Source organism: Pterocles gutturalis, unplaced genomic scaffold (assembly GCF_000699245.1).
Source record: "Pterocles gutturalis isolate BGI_N339 unplaced genomic scaffold, ASM69924v1 scaffold14082, whole genome shotgun sequence".
Classification (NCBI taxonomy): Eukaryota; Metazoa; Chordata; class Aves; order Pterocliformes; family Pteroclidae; genus Pterocles; species Pterocles gutturalis.
In genome coordinates this window covers 111,474-131,810 of record NW_010108223.1, presented here as the reverse complement: position 1 = coordinate 131,810, position 20,337 = coordinate 111,474, and the positions used below count along the sequence as shown (strand labels likewise).

Sequence of the window (20,337 nt, the reverse complement as noted above, 5' to 3'; positions counted from 1 at the left end):
CCCCTCAATTTTTTATAATCTCTCATGGTAGTGAAAAAAACCAGGTACTTCTCTGAATGCCTCCCACTCAATCCTTGAGATATTCAGGACTTAAGGATCATATTCAGGCCATCCTATATTAAAAAAAAAAACCAAAACACTTTCACATTGCATTTTTTCAACTTAAAAAAAAAAATATTCTGCCAAAAGCCCCTAAAGGAGCCTATCTGGAGGCCTACGACCTCAGTTCCCTTTGCAATCCTGCTAGGCAGCTGGAGCCAGACTGAGAATGTCACTTGAACACCAACAAACGTAGCTAGTTCCCTTAAATGACTGACAAATGTGTTTAACCTTCGTAGACATCTAATTCCCACCAGCCACCAGTTGGCTTAACATAGGTTGACCAGCAATTAAAAAAGAACTGGCAGATGCTTCTTGCTCCAGAGCTAGAAAATATTGCAAGTCCAAAAGACGAACCAGAGGACAATAGTCATATCGCTCATCATGCACATACAGAGTTGCTTAAACACAGAGCTTATTCCAGTGCTTTTAAGGGGAGCACCCATCTAAACAAAACAGCCCACATCCATGCCAATGTGGCTGGGCCTAAAATGGGAACAGGGCTAACCCATGGATGTGGGATAGACTAAACACTGTCTTTCCAGTTTAGCTCACGGGTAAGCATACACAGTGGTGTATTTACGTACCCTGAATGCGATGGAAAGAGCACTGCCAAAATTTGGAGTCTACCAGCCTGATGACTGCTGACAAATTGTTTTCCTTCTTTGTGTCACAGTTTATCCATTGGTGAAACAGATGAACATTAACACCCTTCAGAAAAATGACATGAAACCTCTGGGTGAGCAGCAATTTTAAAAAATACTTTCAGTCATTATCTCTCTGCTCCTAGATACTTCTTTTTGGTGAAGGAACTGGTTGCTGTTTCTTTTACATAGTGATGCTACATTAATTACCTTTTTTCCTGAAGGTAACTGAAGGTAAATGCGAAGGAAAGAGCTGAGGGCATCAGATGGAGTTAAATCTCCCTGAAATTACCTGCTTTCTGACGGTGAGATTTATTCTGGTAAATTTTAACCTATGCCTTTTATACACATACTTTGGAATTTTAAAAGTCACTTTAAGCCCCTTCATTAACAAAAGCTATCTGTATGATATGTTGGATCTGATGCTCAGATCTCTCCTCCTGCCTTTAAACACACGCTGGATGCCATTACTCTTCTCATGGCCAGACTTTCAGCAGGCCCTCTGATTTACTCACCTTTGTATGTAGAAAAATCTTGCCAGGCTTTCATCTTACACTGTACTTTTCATTTAAGACTAGCATTAGCAGCCAGGCTGGCAGGAAGAGCTTTTATTTTTTTTTACACAGTGAATGAAATAAAAAGTATCATCCTATGAATTTTATTTCAAAAGTTCAACTTAACTTTGCAAATTATGCATCATCACTAACTCTGTGCGAACAGCTCACAGTCAAAAAAGACTGATATCCTCTGTTGTGATACCCTGAGGAATTCATGCCAACCTGCCCTAACCGAGATCATGGCTCGTGGTTTCCATTCTTTTCCTAATATCTTTCAACCATTCCTATTTCAGTTTTGACAGTACAGATACCTGTTCAAGCAAGGACTTGTTTCATGCTGGCCTAACAAATAACTGTAATGTTCAACAATGAGAACATGTAAAAAGATTATCTGAACAGAAAAAAAATGAAACAATCAATTTGAGCACTACATGGTTGTCTATGGAGCAGGAGAGTGAGCAATAATCTTTTAAATAAAACTAGAGAAAAGTAATCATATCATTCTTCTCAAACCTTCTTTTCATTCTTATCTGAAATAAACACAGCACAGAACTTTGTGGATTATTGGCTTTCTGAGGTTACTGATCCTTGTTTGTGTTGAGCTCTATAGACACTGCCTAGGTGCTCATGAATCTCTGGGAAATGCCCTGGTCCCCTGACAAGTCCATCAAAGCACTGCGTATTTCATAGCTTATGGCAGCCTCTGTGACTGGAGAAGTTGGTTCCTTTAACTTAGCAAACTCTCAAGATTTGAATTTTATAACAAGCAACAACTACTAGCATACAAATAACTGACTCGTGTTCTTAAGTCATCTTATAGAGAGAATTAGAGGAAGGATGAAATATTTACTTAGTAACAATCCTAACACAAGAACCATAAAATGGTAGCATTGTGATGACTTTTCTGTAGCAAGGTACATACACATATACTTTCACTACTTTACCTTCAAATGCATATTTCTGAAATCTTTCACAGTGTCACTGAGTTGTTGAGGCTGGAAGGGATCGCTGGAGGTCACATTGTCCAACCCCCCGATTCAAGCAGGGACACTTAAGAGCCAGTTGCTCAGGGCCATGTCCAGACAGCTTTTGAATATCTCCAAGGATGGAGACTCCACAATTCTCTGGGCAAGATGTGACAGTGCTCAGTCACCCTCACAATAAAGAAGTGTTTTCTGACGTTCAGATAAAACCACCTGTATTTCAGTTTGTGCCCACTGCCTCCTGAATGGCCTTGTAATGACATCTTCCACCTCCCTCAGCACTTGTGGATGAATCCTATCAGGGCCCATGGACTTACATATGCCCAGTTTGCCTAAGCATTCCCTGACCTGATCCTCTTCCACAAAGTGCCCATCTTCCTTGCTCCAGACTTTTCTGCTGGTCTTGACCTGGGATTCCTGAAGGAATCTTGCCAGTAAAGACTAAGGCATAAACACCCAATTTCATCAGGCGAGAAAGACTAAGTCATCTTTTCATTACCCAGCCAGCATAAATGATCTGTTATGGGAAAAAGTAACATGCTAATAGAGATACTACAAACAAGGTAGAGGAGGTTCACTTGGACCCAGGCTGGCTCTTCCAAGTATTATTATATTATTAGCTTCAGCTCCATGTCGTGTGCAAACAGCTACATTGCTTCAAGGCAGCTCTTGAGCCAATGGTTCTGCTGAACTACAGCTCTCTCTACACAGTGCTCTACATCCACAACACAGATAATTCACAACTTAAGAATAACTGATAAATCACTACTATCAAGCCTCAGGACTAAAAGTTTTGGTAAAATGGGTTCTGAAATGAACCTAATTTCACAATTACTGAAGAACTAATATATATCTGCAGCATCCATTTAAACCCAGGAGCTTGTGACCCTCTGTCCTTCCTCGCCACCCCTCTCAGGACAGCTCCACAGAAATCCAACAATAAAAATTACTTTTCAACTGCAAAATGTGAGCTAAGAACTTAAATCTCCTAGGAGATAAATACCTCCAACAGGTAAACAGGAATGTATGTTTTCTTCCTAGCTGATTATCTGCAGACAGTGGTCTGGGGTTTTATGCCCAATACGAGGAAGTTCAAAGTCAGTCTGTACATATGCACAGCACAGATCAATTATTAACTGCATGCTCAGCCTTTCCTGCTCACTGCAATCCAATTACAGTTCCCTTGTTTTTCCCTTGTGGGTCTCCGGGACATCTCTTGACTCTTCAGTATGGCAAAATGATCTGCATGAGTACAAACATGTCCATGAATTGAGCAAATGAGACAGATCTTTCAGTTCTCTCCTCTTGGAAAGCAGATAAAGAAATCTGCCACAGTCCTTGGCTTAATGCTGTGGCTGCTTCTCCTTTCAAGTAAGTCTTGCACACTTAAGAGATCTAGAGTGCCATATGCTAAAGCAAACAAAAGAAACTAAAAGAAAAAATCAATGGCTTCTCACTGGTGACATTTGCTTCCTTTTTGCAGAGTGTTAATTCAGCTCACCTGGTTTTGGTTTCTTTTCCTACTTACTTCAAATATCATCTGATTACAAGACCTTACAGGACAGGGTAGTGGAGTTCATCTAGGTCCTGCTACTATATTCTGAGTATCAGAGACCAAACAGAAGAATTACTCAAGCTATTTTCATTTGGACTTTTGTTTTTAACTTTGCTTTTTTTCTTTGTCTTTAATCTTTCCTATGCAGTTTCAGAGTCTTGCTTTCCAAAAGAAACTGAGAACAGAGCTCACTGTAATGGCAATAGGTACCAAAGAAAAAAAAAATACTCATATTGTTTGGTTTCTTATGAGATCAGATAATAAATACAGATAAATTTTCAATCACTCTAGGACAGTTTGAGATTCTATATCTTTTCTTTGATGCTGGCTATCTGCTGTTTTTCTAGATTAGGAATCACATTGTTTCCATGGAGAAAGCCAACAACACTGAGAAACAAAGACTTGGGAACACATTTTCTAGACAATATACTTCATCATATTCATATCACATTTGATTACTTGTAGGAGGGAAGGGAAATGGAGAAAGGAGAAGCACTAACTGTTTCTTTCTTAACATTTTTCGCTCCCATCAAGTATTGCCTTTAGGGATCAAGGCAAAGATTACGATACTAAGGTACTGGTAACTTGGTAAAATCATGTGAATTAGGAAAAATGTACAGTGGAAATTTATCCTGGCAAAGAAAAACTATTTTTTTCTTGGCAGTAGCTTCCCATGAGTAACTTCTGTGGACTGACACACTGAAAAGGGTAATTAGAGATGTTTACCCATTTTCGGTAGTTCAGGAATGGGCACTGTAATTTGAAATTTCTGCAGCACTGATATGAAAAATGAACTGCCAATTATTACAGTACTGATAATGTTTTGAATGTGGGATCAACAGGACTATGTAAGCTTTACCTACATACCCATCTATATACACATATACATACCCATCTATATACATGTATACATATCCATCTATATCCAATACATACACATCTGTATATACGTGTAATTTAAAAATCCATGGATACAATATGTAAGATTGGGGAGGGAAGAACAATGTTAAGTTATTGTATACAATTTTCAAAGGTTCATGTATGATTTAGAAGTGTAAGTATTAACTAAAGGTAGAAAGAACCCCTAAGTCATCTTTAAACCACCAGCTTTCAAAAGCCTACGCATAAGCTGCAAGGACATAAGCCAATTGATCAAAGGTAAGAACAACCTTGTGATATAGATAAGTTCTTTGGGGGAGTTTCTTGGGTTATTTTGTTTCTAGAAAAAATCAGCTGCTAGGCACTACTGAGCATCTAATTTTAACGGAGGTCATCTGTATAGATCTAGCACTGTAGGTTTAACATTGACATATGGTGGCACCCAACATCTGCCATAACTTTACCTCCTTCATGACCCACCTGCTCTCTAAGGCTCCAAGCACTGTAAAGGTTTTCTGTGTGGATAGCATTGATCTGGGTCAGTGAAGCCATGAGTGGGCATGAAGAGAATTTATTTCCTTTCCTAAGACCTGACACTGGCATGTTGGGTAACTCTAAATTAATTGTTTCACTAACACAATTCTAGTGTCTCAATCAATACATACTGTATCTTCTAATTATATGATCTTCTTTACAGACTGGCAGTGCAAAGTGTGTTGGGGTTAAATGTGATTATGGATTTTACTGAAACCAATTGGTTTTAAAGGAAATATTTCACACCTGACCATAGCTGCCTATACAAGTTCACTTTCATATAAGCCTCTTTTAATATACTCCAACTATGAATAAGCCTTGCAGTCACTTTCACTTCTTTTATGTTAAATATTTAACATGGGAAGTCTGAAGTACCAGAACCATTCTTCTCATTGTCACTTTTATTAACTAATAATTTGCCTAGTTATTTTGGGGATAAGTGAAAAGAGGAATAAAATTATACACGAACAGCAGCTTGAAAAATATTTTAAAAAGGTGAAGTATTAAAGTATACATTGACTGTTCCAATATAGTTTTTTAACAAATGGAAGAGTCTTGGGATTATGACAAAGAATATTACCGCTCACCTCTAAAGTGTGAATGCCCATTCCCATTTCACCAGGAGCCTAATCTTTATTTTACCAATCAGTTATCCAGTAGGGACCTGCTTAGGTCCTACCATACACCGTCAGACTCAGCAAGATTCCTTGAAAATGAGCCAGTAAGAGGGAAGGAATTGTGCTCACTTCTAATGCTACAAAGGACATTATTATTCATAGTCCAGTAACTTTATGGCAAGCATAAAGCTCTTGGAGGAAGAAAGAGTAACATATCTGAAGATTATTTTCATTGGAATAATTTCAATTCCAACAAGACTAAAAAATAAGAGGATATAAGATTTAAAAACTGATTACATTTGGGACAAAAGGCAGAAAATATACATGACTGAAATGACTATATTGAAGGAATGACACAGAAGCATGCACAGAGAACCCTGAAAGAGACTTTCAGGAGTTAACCAAGGTCAGCTAGTTATCTTAATAAATTTTTGCATATAGTACTACATTTTGTAGTCCAGAGTTTTGGAGCCTGACATCTCACCAACCCTTTAAACTAGTTATCTTCAGTTTACAAGTGAGTATACTGAGACACAGATCTGAGAAAACCACCATTGTTTAAATTGCCTGAGTGTGCTGGAGCTGCTCCACCTAATTTACAGAAGTACTGAGAGTGCCTATCTCCATCTGAACCAAAGTAGAAATCTGCAGATGGTGCAGCTGCCAAAATGCAAGGCTTATCTCTGCTCCTGCTGAGATCCTACAAGAGATCCCAGTGTCCTGATCCAAACCCCTTCCCCAGCCACCACTAGAGAGTCCTCCCCTCCAGAATGTCACAATTATAGCTTGCTTATGGTTGCATTTAATCAATAAAAGTCAATTGACTCATGTTTCTAAGGTCACTTTACACTACTCTGGCAGCAGCAAAGATGACTTACATGGATATTACATTTTCATTCACTTTAGGGCTATTTTGATTGCCTGAGTGGCATCAAGAGACCCAAGCGTAACTGAGAAGCAGATTCCAAGGTTTCACCTCAGCAGGGGCTAACCTCTGCCATCCTGGACCTATGCACTGGAATATCTGAAAATCATAACCACTTGCCTCCGAGAGCAAAGCAGAGATGAAAATCTGGGACTGGACAGGAGAGGGGAGAGGGTTTCCTCAGCAGTTCCACCACCCTGCTGCAACTTTGCTTAAGGGAGATGGGTCCAGGCTGCTACTGTCCAGACCACCCCTCCCAGGGATTTGGATACTTATCCCATGCCAGTTTAAATGCTAGCCGCATGACGTAACCCGGAGACAAACTACTGCAAAGCCCATATGGAGAATAAAACCTTTTCTTTTTCCTTATAGTTTCATTTGACGGTAAGTGAAAGCTTAGCTATTTTGGAATTTGCAAGGCTTCAGAGTGGCCTGGGTCATTCGGTCAAATGCACATATTCAACCACATAGCATTAACTTTATATTGTTCTGCCACAGGCTAGTGACTCACCAATACGCTTACTCATCACTTCCAGTGCTCCAGTGCCTGATAACTCTTGAATAATTCAAACATCCCCATTTGTCTAAGATGATGTTTGTCTGGAGTGAGTTTTCTGAAAGCACTGCGAGGACTCAGGAGCCAGAGTCTTACTGAGAAAATATAGGGCCTATTCCCTAAAACCTTTACATGTTTTCAAAAAGTCCCCATACCATGTACCTTTTAATAGAAAATGGATTTACATCTCATGATTTGGTTAGTGAACCTAGGAAACTTTGACATTTGCTGGCTTCAATATTCAGAGGTACTGGCCGTATTCCATTGAAACAACTCAGTGAAGAGCAATAGATGTGCTAAGACATAATGTAAAACAAAAGATGATGATACATTTCTGCACCAAATGTTCTTGTACATTCATGGTATTTCTCATTCCCTTACTTGGAGGCCTAATGAATCTCAGTGTGGAATAAATAGCAAGGAATTACTGTTGTATAGTCTTGCCAAATGAAGGTCAAAGCACATCTGAAGCCCCAACAACATGATTATTCAGAGACTGAATAGGCAAGTGTAGCACTGAATGACAAATAAAGGGACATAAACAAGAGTGATGGCCATTTGCACGAACGGAATAAGACGAAGTTCATAAAGTTGCAGACACAGAAATTAACTTAAATCAGTGCAGAATTCTATACTATTCTCACAAAAAACACAGGTACACTGGTCTCCCTTTGGTAGCAAATCGAGAGTACTTACCATTCTTGGAGAGAATCACAGCCAAGTATTCATGAAAGTAGGTGTTGATGTAGAGCAGAAGGCTTGGAGTATGTGCCGTGAGAAAGCTAAATGCAATATTTTCCTTGGATGTGACAGCATCCGCATAAATGGCAGAACTTGAGGTGCTTGCATTTTTTGTGACGGGATAAGGCTCTTGGAAAATATAGGTAATGGAAGTGTCGGCTTCAAATAATGCAGAAACCTCTGAAAACATATATAAACCAAGGGAATAACTTCAGATCTCCCAGACAGGCATGGACATGAGCTGACTGCCTCAGAAGCAGAACACTGCAAAATGCTCCCGGCTCAGCTGACATCACCGTTCCTTAATTTGGATGAGCAGTGCATCCTTCCTTACAGTCTATTTTTCTGGCACAGAGAAGGACTGTGTATGGAGATAGGTCACTAAATTCAATTATTTTAGTGCTGGAATCAGAGGTCCACAAGACGGAACCGGCCAAAATGTGTATCAGCCAAATGTTTGATTCGCATTTTCTGACAGCTGACATGTAAGGCAATATTGTCTGTTTTCCCCCAACAGTAAAGACAATACATTTGTCCTTTGCAGTCTCCTTTGTAAACAAGCTGATTATTAAAGCAACACACTGACCCAAAGACAGCTGGTAATGGAAGCTGTCTTTGGTAGCTCCAAAAGAAGAGAAACATCTACCTGTGCACATTCAGATCCTGAGAACCCATGCTTGTGTTTTCAGTAATCACAACCTAGTCTGGCCATGAAATACACAGACATGATAACGGCAGTATTTTCTAATGTGAGGCACAGTTAAACTCAGGATGGTGGTATCTTCAGCTACAGGCTGGACTGCAAGTACTTTCTCCAATAAAGCAGCTCCATGTCTACAGCAGCATCTCCTAACAGGACACTATGTGGTTATTCGAGAGGCCTCTCGTGGCATTGGTGCCAAATCCTCAGCTCATGTAAGTGGGCATAGTTCCGTGGACTGCAGTACAACTAAGCCGATTTACACCAGCAGATGATGCGGCCCACTTAGTAAACCTGTTGTGCTTGTAAGGTGAGGGGCAGCTGTGGAAATTAAAACACTCACATTGCACCATGCTGTTAGTGAGGAGGAGTTTTGCTAGGTCCTTCCTCTCCCAAAGACCATGCTATCTAAATTAGATGTTCTTTATTTGCCCTGCTCCTTTTTCTGGTATTGGCAACATTTACGAGCCACCAGAAAGGTTTAGTGAGGACACATTCACCAGAGACTGAACCATACTAATCAGCTTTCTCCCGAATGCTTCACACTTTTAAAAAAATCTCTTAATGTTTGGATGGGCTGTCACAGGAATGGCAAAAAAACCATAAAAAGACTACCTCTTTTTGTCACACCATTGCTGCAAAACTGTAAAGAAAAGGTCTCAAGATTTTGTTAAGGTGGACAAAGCTGGATGAGGTTTAAAAAAGCAAAATAAACATTCAGACATGGGCAGACAACTGTTACAAAAAATTTCAGTTCTATTTTTTAATGTCTGGGCTAAGTTATACGCAATCGAATACAGGAATCATAGTGGGATATGGTTGGTAACTTTAATAGTACAACTAATGTCATTTTAATTTCTGAGTCTATCACTGAAGTCAACAAAAGGCAGCGTTATAGCCTGCTTAAGATAAACACTTACTAGTGCTGAAGGGACAGCTGATACTAGAACGTCTTCTTGTAACATGGGGGACACCAAGCTGACATGGGTAAAACTGTAATTTGGAGACCACTAAGAATTTAGGATCAAAGCTCGCTGCCTACCTTCCTTGCAGAATGGTCCTTCATAGGCTGAGTTGGTACAATCACAGGAGTAACCATTATACTTCTCCACGCATCTTCCTCCATTATGGCACAGGTTACCATAACTGCTGCAATGTCCTGGACATCCAGGTTTAACACCAGGTGTCATTTTAGCTCTCTCTTCAAGGTCAAGTTTCTGTCCATTTAAATGCAGAGATCGAATGCATCCCAAAAAGCCCTTTTGCCTGGAAGCTGTTCCCCCTGACAAAGAGAGAAAAAAGGACATGCATTCATTGGTGAGTCTGCACAGTAATCAAAGCCCTGAAGTCCAATCCAGAGGTACAAATATGAATCCATGAATGTTAAAAAATATTATCTATCAATGCATACAGTGGCAAAAGATGACAGATGGACAGCCCTGGAAACTAAAGGTCTCTATTTATCTTTACAGAAGACTAAAAAGCTGTATGTGACATTTTCTTGTTGCCATTCTTCTCTTCCCTGCCTTATCTATTGCCCTGTCTGGCATTTAAACTGCAAATTCATTTGGGAAAAAGATTAGCTTCTTTATCGTATGTCTGCATATCACCTAATACATGAGAAACCCAAACCTAAAATGCTTTTTTTTTCTATTTGTTGTCATAGTACAGAGTATAAATAACACTCTAATCCCAACAGCAGGTGAGTTACACATGCTGACGAGTCCAGATAGCAGGGATGAATCATGTTCAGCATCAGGCCTGCTGGCTGAAGGGGAACGACTTGCGTCAGAATTTATGCATGACTGCCCAATTTGATGTTGCATGTGAATGGTTGTTGTAGGCAAGAAACATGAGTTCTGGTCACAGTTCCGTTATTTATTACAATTGTTAAACAAAATCGCATTTCTTCCTGAGGACCAGAGCTGTACTTTGTGAAAATATCAAAATTTTTCTTATTGTAGGCTTTGTTTGGCACTTGGCAATGTTTTTCTTTTGAAGATACTGCAATTTTGATTGCTGTTAAGAAATCTAATTCTAATTCAGGAGTTAACAGCATTTGTCGGCTCTGAAATGCCAGCTTTATTGGTGATTTCCCTGCAAAAGCAGCATGAAATAAGTTAAATTTCCAAATTATTCTGTAGAAGTTGATTCTATATCAAAGCGCATGAGATAAGAGATTAAGACTTTGGTAAGGCATTGCAGCAGAGCAACTAAATTGTTTAATTAAAGCGAGACTTCTGCAAACCGGGAGAATGAAGCAATGGCCTGAAAAGCAAGCTCACCAAAATCCTATTGTTCTGCTACACCATTCTGGCATATTTTTCCTTCTGGTACGCTAATCGCAGAAATACTGAATTTGAATTAGAATAATTGAACTACAGGGTGGATAGCATAGGTGAGACAGAAGTTTATTTCATGAAAATTTTATTATGTCTTTCTCAGAGAAACAAATATTTTCAAATTCCTTTTTAGCCAGCTTCTCTTCTCTGGTGAGCAAAGGTTAGCTCACTTATTTTAAAAGCCCTCTGAGCACAAGAATCAGGCCTTCTGCATTTGCTGCACTGTGTACACACAGTCCTCTTTGTTTTTTGCTCCAAAACCAAACATACCATACAGAATTTTCAGTAATGTCCAAACAAGTAGAAAAGTGATTTCTCACTTTAAGGTTACTGGTAACTCTGTTTTCATTTGCATGGGAGGTAACCACAAATATTACAAGGATAAATGACATTTTCCTTGCTTCTTCTCTCTGCACACATACAATTCCCAGCTGTAACACTTAAAGAATGAGCACAAACTATTGCAACTATTCCACAGATGTCATGTTTGTTGCACTGCCCGTATTCTTACTGCTCTCTAAAGCACTTTGCAAAACCATGTAAAGTAACTTTCTCACTCCTCTTCTAATGTCTAGAGAGTATAGAGCTTAACAGAGATCATCTATGTGATCCTAGATCCACACACTATTGATTAAGCAAATCTGTTTACTAATTGGGCATTTGGGCTGTTTTCTTCAATTGACTAGACCTAATCTTCAATACATTCCCAGGAAGCAGAGAAAAACTGAAAACAAATAAACAAAACTCTTCCCCAAATTAGGATTTGCAGATTCTTCCTACTGTAATAGGCCAGGTGGACTGGACAATTTCATGGATGAGACCTAAATGTTCTGTTTGGGAAAACAGACTTTAGGATAAGCCTCAGGACCAGAAACACCAATGTTAAGGGTGTTCTTTGCCGAGTGGAGGTGACAGTCAAATGAGCCATGCTTTCTTCACCAAGGTATTTATGCAGCTGAATTTTACTGAGAAGCTTTGGGGAAAGAAAGAGAGTCTGAGAGGAGGGGGCAAGAAGTTCACAACTGAGCACTTATAGTGTAGCTTGGTGACACAATTGGCTAAATAATTAACTTTCCATCAATGAATTGAGGATTTGCTTTAAAAAGCAAAGGACTTTTTGTTGGTAAAAACTGGATTAGGGAGGCTGAAGCGGCATGAATAGGTATTAGGAGCTTTCTTGCTTTATGTAACTGATACAAAGAAAAGGAAAGGGCATGGGAGTATAAGAATCATAATGATCATCACTCAAGAGCAGAACTTGATATTCCTCAGAAGACATCCAAGTCATACTTGTTAGTCTCAAACTGAAAGTTGTACAAAGCAGTCAGGATACACAAGGAGTTAAGCATTAATTCATCCTCCTGGACTCAAAAATATCCCAAGTGTCTACAGATTTCTTTAAAAATAACAACAGTAAACAAAGTATGCTCCTTCTTTTTCTCTCCTTCCTTTTCTCTATCTCCCAAGAAAGTTTCTTAGAAGTTGACTCTGGGTTATGTTGCATCTGGACTGCCTACAACAGACAGAGGAGATTCTCCCAAGGATTCCTTGCTCCCTTGCTCTCAAGAAAAAATAGGAATCCAAGCACTTAACTTTGTAGTCTCCTTGACATACCAAATAAATAGCACAAAAAACTTCTCATCAAGGCTTATGCATCAAATTAACTTCTTAGGATTTGTATTTTGCTTCTAAGATGTTACCAGTCTGAGTGCAAATCCTGTTCTCAGAAGTCTGTGAGGACTGTCATTGCCCTCCCCATACTGGAGTGTTATGGTCACACCTTCTCCACTAGATAAAACAGAGTTTCACCTCATACTACACCATGAGAGGAGATGATGACACACCTCCTCCAGGACCACAGGGATATACCAGAAGACAGCTGCACTATCCAAAAGAATGTCACTCATTTTGAATGCTGAATGTGACTGTCCATTGAAAGGAATGATTTTTGCCTGTCCCTTCGGAGCAAGTAATGTGCCAAATTGGCCTGCTGCTGGGCAGTTTGGTGCAGTTTATATTATTTAGACAGTATATTTGTTTGAGGTTTGCTCCTTCTGCTGTAATTTTTTAAAATTAACAGAAGAAACATAGTCAGGTGCAAGGATATCCATGCTGTGGCTGAGGATTATAAAGCAACCTAAAGCAGTTAGATACCCAAGACCCACTAGAAAAAAAGTAAGAAATAGTTTTCCAACTCATTTAGCCTGCTTTAAAATCCAAGCTTGTTTGATTTTGAGTGTACTGGCAATGAAAAGTCATTTTTCCATTCCACTTTGCATGGTGGACAATGCTGTGCATAGCTTCATGGAGAAAAGCCAGCAGGGACCTACCTGTGAAGTTTTTCAAGCTCCCAAGTCTGGAGTGGCAAAATGCACATAACGAGGAGGCAGGAGCCCTGTCCTGGTGCCTGTCCCAGGCTGCTGTACCTAATCCCGTACTTTCTAGGGGAATTTGAAATGCTATCTCAGAAGCCTGCCTCATACTCCATGTGTGCCAATGTCAGCCTTACACAGACTGTCTTTCTTCTAAATTATTGCAACAAGTGTAGCCATAGAAAAACTCTTTCTGGTACTATGTAGATAAATGCATAAGTACTGTGTGAGTCAATTACAGATTTAACACAGCAGCTGATCATACAAACATTACTTAATCTACACTTTTGTCTCTTACTGATGATGAAGAACTGCTTCTCCATAACAGAGAGAAACCATAATTGGATACAGTCAGATATTTATAGGAAGTGATGGAATAAAACAAGAATTGCAAATTCGAGTCCTGTCATATTGTGTTGCTATGTATGAGGAGATAAAAGGAGAGGGACTGGATTTGGACACCTCCATTTTGACTCCCCTGCCTTTGGTTTTATCTCCAGGCAGATCTAAAAAGAAGGGAGCCATTTTCTATGGTTTATTTGGAACAGCATGTGTAAGAAATCATCACTGCAGTGGAATCCTGGAAACATCAGGCAATTACAATTTCTTACACGTGCTATGTGGTATGCCAGCCAGAGCAAATGCTTAGGTTCTTCTCCCATAAGGGGAACATCCCCCAGGGACAGACACGCAGGGCAGACATCATGTCAGCAAGATGCAAGAACAGCCAAGACCATCGAATCAAACCCAAAACATGGCAACAAAAGGTGGCAAGGCAGAACTGAATGAAGAACAGGTGGTATGGAAAGAAATTACACCCAAATTCCAGCATTTCTGTGAATAAAATGAAGAGTATGAGCATATGGGAAGAAGAATATCAGCTCTATCAATTCCTTTTATACAATATCTATGTATAAAAGAAACTTTGAGGTAAACAGAATTCACTACGTGAGTGCATCTTTCCAGGATACGTAAAACTCATGTGAACTTCTCTGTCTGTGATGTTGTACCAGCTCCAAAATGGAAGTATTTTTCAGTGCATAAGTGTGCAGATAATGAATTATGGCTACTTTATGCTTATCAAGGCCAGAAGTGAGTGAAGAAGCTTTCTCACAGATAATACTGTTAATCCAAGTAATGTAATGTGAGTTCAAGCCCAGTAAGACACGTCTAACATTCAGAGATACTCCATAGAAATGCAGTTTAAAAACATTAAACACACCCATCGTTACACCTAAGTACATAGAGCAAGCTGAAAATTGATTTTTACCCTAGCAATGACCCAGAGAGTCTTAAGTTCAAGAACATGCATGACTCAAAATTAGCACAGGGACAATGTAAGTCATGGTGAGACTCCCAGGTTCTGCTCTAGTCTCTGAACATCTGGATTTCTCTGCTGGAATAAGCAACCCTGACATCCAAACACTGAACTTACTGCCATTATATATCAGTTAGTATCCCTCTGAGACAACTCAAGTTCACATTTTTCACAGTCTTCAGGACACTGCCTTGCCTTAGTTCACAATCAGTGTCTTCTCCATCTAAAAGGACTAGACATTTGTGATTTGGGGTTTTTTGGTTTGGTTTCTTATGGAAGAGAATATTTGCTCATACGTGATATATTTTTATCTCTGAATCCAGTCCTTTTAAATTTCTCCCCCAAATTTAAGAGAGAGAATATTATGTTCTCCCATATTTCAAGAAACTTTTAGTAGGGTAAATAAGAGAAACAGCATCAAGGTCTCCACTCAGGAAGACGAAGTGTGAATTCATCCCTTACTGGACATAAAAGAACCTAGACACATAAAAGAGAAATCCTTCTCTGTACTTAGTCATCTTCAGTAGAAGCCCAAATCTCCTAAAATACCTAAATCAGTCAGTCTGAATATAAACTTCCAAGGGAAGTCAGGCCTTCTTAACTCCCATCCTTATGAAGTATTTAAAGGCTGATTAACTTTCTCATAATGCATCAGTATCACCGGATCAGAAGTAAATGAACCACAGCTCCATGACTGCCTACAACTGATTGTTTTGTTACATTGCTGGAGAAGGCTTCTGTTCAACTTTCTTTACTATAAATCATAGAAATTAAAAAGTCTGTTTGACAGGCCAACTTTAGAAAAACCCAACAAACTAACATAAAAACTCAAGAGCTATATTCTTCTGTTACATACAGGCCCAAATATATCCGGGTATTGGGTTAAGATGGAAAAATGTGGCCAAAACAGAAGCAAATAACTCATTCATAAAACAGGCAGAAACAGTTGACAAGGAATTAATCAGTCCAAATTAGCAGAACTCCTTTAAAATTATGGTACACATCAACTGCCCCTGTAGTCAAATTTTACAATGTCCAAATATTTTTTTTTTTTTAGTGTGTAATCTACTGTATGAAACTCCCAAAAAGGAAAAGACATAAAACTGCCTCACATATACTGCATACAGGCTGACATCTCTGAAGCAACAGGAAAATAATTGTAGTTTGAAAACTACAGTAGATCTCCATTCGATCATCATCATAATGATACATAATACTAATATAGTTCCTTCATCCCAAAGGATCAATAAATCCTTCCAGAACATAAATAAACTAAATTAAATTTTGACATTGAGCCTTGTTTATGAGATTTATAAAATATTTGAATTGATTCTGGAGGAGAATCAAGAAAAAAAAATATGTATCTTAATCACTAGCTAACTCCAGTGTGTAAACAAAGTTCCACATTTAAATTGAATGAAATAGGGAGATTCAATCAAAAAACATTGGGAACATTTTAAAAATAGGAAATCACATCAGTTATACAGATTATTAATTAGGAATGTGGATACTAATTGTGGAAACCCCTTAATCACTGTCAGTATGCAGAATGCTGCAGGAACAAATATGTTGTGGAGTATACGGGCAGTAGGGAGTAACATTATATGCTGCTGCTTCTTTCCTTTTTACAATGTTGTTTATGCATTTATTTTGCAGATGGGATAAAATTCACTCCGCATGGTTGAGGTATTAAATCAGTTGCTTCCTATTAGAGATTGGAATGAAACCTTCAGTAGAGACAAATTACGCCACATCTGTGTACTGTTGGATTTCTGCCACCTTTCCCTGGAGCACCCAGGACGAACTGTCAGAATCAGGAAGCTGCCCAGGTTTCCGTCTCTCCTGGGAGCTCTTAGGAAAACTCAGGCAGTCACGGACAGTTTTGGCCTTCAAAACGGCAGAGAAGGGCTGAAAAAGCACTCCTTAAAACATCAGGTTTTCTGTCCCTTTTGTTCAGGGTTCAGTAAGAGTGTGCATGAACAACTGAATGCAGTCTATTTACTGCACGGTGAGAACTTTTTACCTTTTGGCTGAGATAAAATAACTATGTCCTAGAGTGTAATGTAAATTTTAAGTACAATCAGAGAAAAAAATTAGTTTGGAAGTCACTGCTGGAGATCAACTGGTGCAACCTGTTCTCCAAAGCATGGCTGCATTCAGACGAGGTACAGATTCACTTCACCAAGACCAACGGGACCTTTTCTGCACAGCTGTTACCCATCCACTCAATTCCCAGCTTGTATGGATGCATGATGCTATTCTGCCCCAGGTGTAGGGCTTCACTTTCAGTCTTTGCTGATGAGGGTTCCTGTTGGCATATTTCTCTGCCAAGGTCCTTAACTACCATTGATTTCCCTGATGTGATTCATCTATTACATCACTTTAAAACCACCATGAAGTTTATCCAGGTAAGCTTTTTTTTTTTTTTTTGATGAGGCAGAGAAACAAGCTCACAAGCAGACACTGCTATTCAGATGTGACATGGTAAGCAGCTGAATTTTAAAGCATATCTAATAGATGACTTATGATAAATCTTTCATTTTTACTCCTTTAAAAGGGCACAACCACAAATTTGTGAAAGTCTATACATTAATTAAATTTTCTAAGGTTTCTAAGTGGAAACAATAACTTGGCTAATTTCTTTGATGTTTCTAAGGTGTGTAGCAGCCCAGCCCGACTACCTTCAGGCCTGGCTTCCCACAGAACATGTTCTTAGGATCATCTTACCATTTGAGAAACAAGTGATTAGCAGCGTGCTTCATACTAGAAAACAGAAACCTTGCACTGTGGCAGTCTTGAGCCTCACTTCTGTGAGTTCTTCAGTGAACTTTCCTCTGGCTGAGTCTATCAGAGATCATTTTAGGTATAAATCAACACCTGTGTGGGAAGGACTCCTGGCCACTAATGCAACTATACCTATTTATTAACAGATTAATTCCTTACATTCAGAGCGCAGTAATTACTGCACACATACACCATAAAAAGCTGAAAAAATACTCTAAAATCTTCTTATGTCAAAGGGAGTGGATGCATGGTTAAACTTCATTAATATGAATTGATGGATTGAGGTTTGCTATAGCATTTCAGCTCAGTAACAAAATCCATTTTAAGGAAAGAATCAGTAGTTACCTGAGTGGCCCTAAATAAGAAGCAGGTTACAACCTACTCCATCACTGGGCAGATGACACAGAAAAACAGTGTTTGAATATAGAAAAGAGAGAAATCCCTTTGTAATCCCTGATTATATTATCAAATACAAGAGGGTCCCAATTGAGGTTTTATTTGTAAGGGAGACAGGGAAACAAGCTATATGCAAACAGAGATTTTTTCTTCCCCATTTGAAAGACCATCTTCAGTTAAAATAACTGTATGTGTTTCAACCCTGTTCATAGTTCTCTCACACATGCACTCTATGGACAAATAAGTGTTTTGGCAAGCATGCTTGAAGGAATAGACCTTAAGACCATACTGTCATCAGGCTTTGCCCCAGAAACATATATGAAGAATTTGTGCCTTTTACATTGTATCTAAAAAGAGAGATCACATTTCCTACAGCAAATTACACAGCCAGTGCTGCACAAGAAGCAACAGTATGAATTCTTTGGTAATAAATACATTTCAAGCAATCTTAGACCCTAAAAATACCAACTTGTATAGTTAAGCTACAGTCAGTGCTTTGAGCATAAAGGCAGCAGTTTGGGTTTACTTTACGTTTCCTGTACAGGAGTGTAAGAAGAGAAAGCAGAAATTAGGTTACCACGTGCGAGCTCAATAGGGGAACAATAGCATTACCAAGGTATGGACATAGAAATACCGTACGTATCTACAGAGACACTTAAATGGTCCCTACCTACAAATAACTGGCTGTTGAGCTGCAAGCGGAAGTGCCCCTCAGCAGGTGCCTCCAGGACCTTCTTTGGGAGGCTGTCCACCTGGAGAGAGGTTTGCTTGAGGTTCCTCTCTGCTCGGACGTAGTGCCACTGGTTGTCATTCAGGGGTGTGGGAGACTGCACAGTGGCTTCTGTGGGGCCATTCCCAACATCTATGGAGAAGGTGATCTCTTTAGGGGCTGGAATAGATAAACAGATGTGAAGAGGAAGCGAAGGTCTGAAATAAATTGTGGTTCTGACATCAAGAAATCTTACATAAATATAGGGTCCATTAACTTTTATGTCAGCAAATAGTACAGCATCATTTACCTCCCATCTCCTACATAGCAGCTTATACATAAATCTAAGCCTGCAGCCTCACTGTTTGATCTCTGCTGTTATTATGCTTGGCTGTGGGTCCCATCTTTTTTGCTATAACAATTACAGTGCTCTAGAAATAGTAGTTTATTCTCTTTTTGAAGTAGAGGTGTCAAATGCTGCACAAAAGTCACACAATGGTAGCAAAATATTTTGGACAAATAATGCTAGGATGGTGGAAAGGATGAAGGAGCTCTTTTGACTGAATCTTTCAAAATGCACGCACTTAACAATCACAAAGCTTGGCTGCAAATGGTAGAGGAGAATCCTACAAGCATTTGTTTGTCTGAATAAGCCTGACCTGGGAAGCAAGGAGAAACAGATGAGCAAAGCTACTTCATTGGTGGTCCCAAACTAAAGGGGCGTATGTAACACATGTCCAGAGATAGTAAGGCTCCTAGAAACAGGATGATAATTGAAAAACAGCCATATAAAGGAGCCCATCTTGCCCTGATGAAAGCCTGAAAGGGGCCAGAACTTCCTAACACTCATTACTGATTATGTTCCCTCTTCCAAAAATGCTAAATACACCAGAAAAACCAAGAACCAGGCCCAGAGACCACACAAACTGAAGGTAATGGATTGAAAATTAATAAAAAGCTGTTATTTCAAGCCCAACAAATTGGATAGGCCTGGGTTTGGAAGCTGCTTCTTAGATAGTTAAGATAGGAAACACTCCACAGGGATAGACAAAGATCTATTCTGAGCCCCTGCATCTGCTAAAAGGCCATTTCCCTTGGAGGCAGCTGGTCTGTGGAGCTTCCCTGACACAAGGCCTTTAGGCTGTAAATTCCATCTGGCAGCAAGAAACACAACCCCAAACTACTAATGAGAAACCCAAGTTTAAAAGACAAGACTTTCCTCAAACTTTTCAATAACTCATTTCTCTCAGGCTACAGACTTAACACACATAAAAAAGCTTTCACTAAACAATCCTCCCTAGCTGTTTGCAGTATTTGTTATATTTGATATCAAAAATTACATTTCTACTTCTATATCCCTGAGAATGAAATGCAGTACACTGATGTATAACCAATTGGACTTTGATGTGCAATTAACAGTAAATCATACCTCATTACCTTGTGATAATGCACCATGACTTTACCATTGGTTTAATGAATCGAAGGGCCTTGGGGCCCTGTTTTATTAAATTTTATGTTGGGGTTATTATAAGCATATTATAAATCACATAACACTCAGTTTGTTTTTCCTAAGCATGACAGAATTTCACATGACATATTTCATGTGAAATATACCCCATGATACCC

The 20,337-nt window shown here is 39.2% G+C and overlaps 1 protein-coding gene across 1 annotated transcript in view; it reads right to left on the bottom strand.

The window, feature by feature from the left end:
* LOC104461091 (contactin-associated protein-like 5) overlaps nt 1-20,337 on the bottom strand; it is a gene marked incomplete at its 5' end in the record, with an annotated part of 148,545 nt that overhangs the window by 24,989 nt on the left and 103,219 nt on the right. The window contains 3 exons of the mRNA XM_010072547.1: nt 8,046-8,270; nt 9,833-10,072; nt 18,673-18,891. Coding sequence (XP_010070849.1) covers nt 8,046-8,270; nt 9,833-10,072; nt 18,673-18,891 — 684 coding nt within the window. The remainder of the gene's footprint in view (nt 1-8,045; nt 8,271-9,832; nt 10,073-18,672; nt 18,892-20,337) is intronic.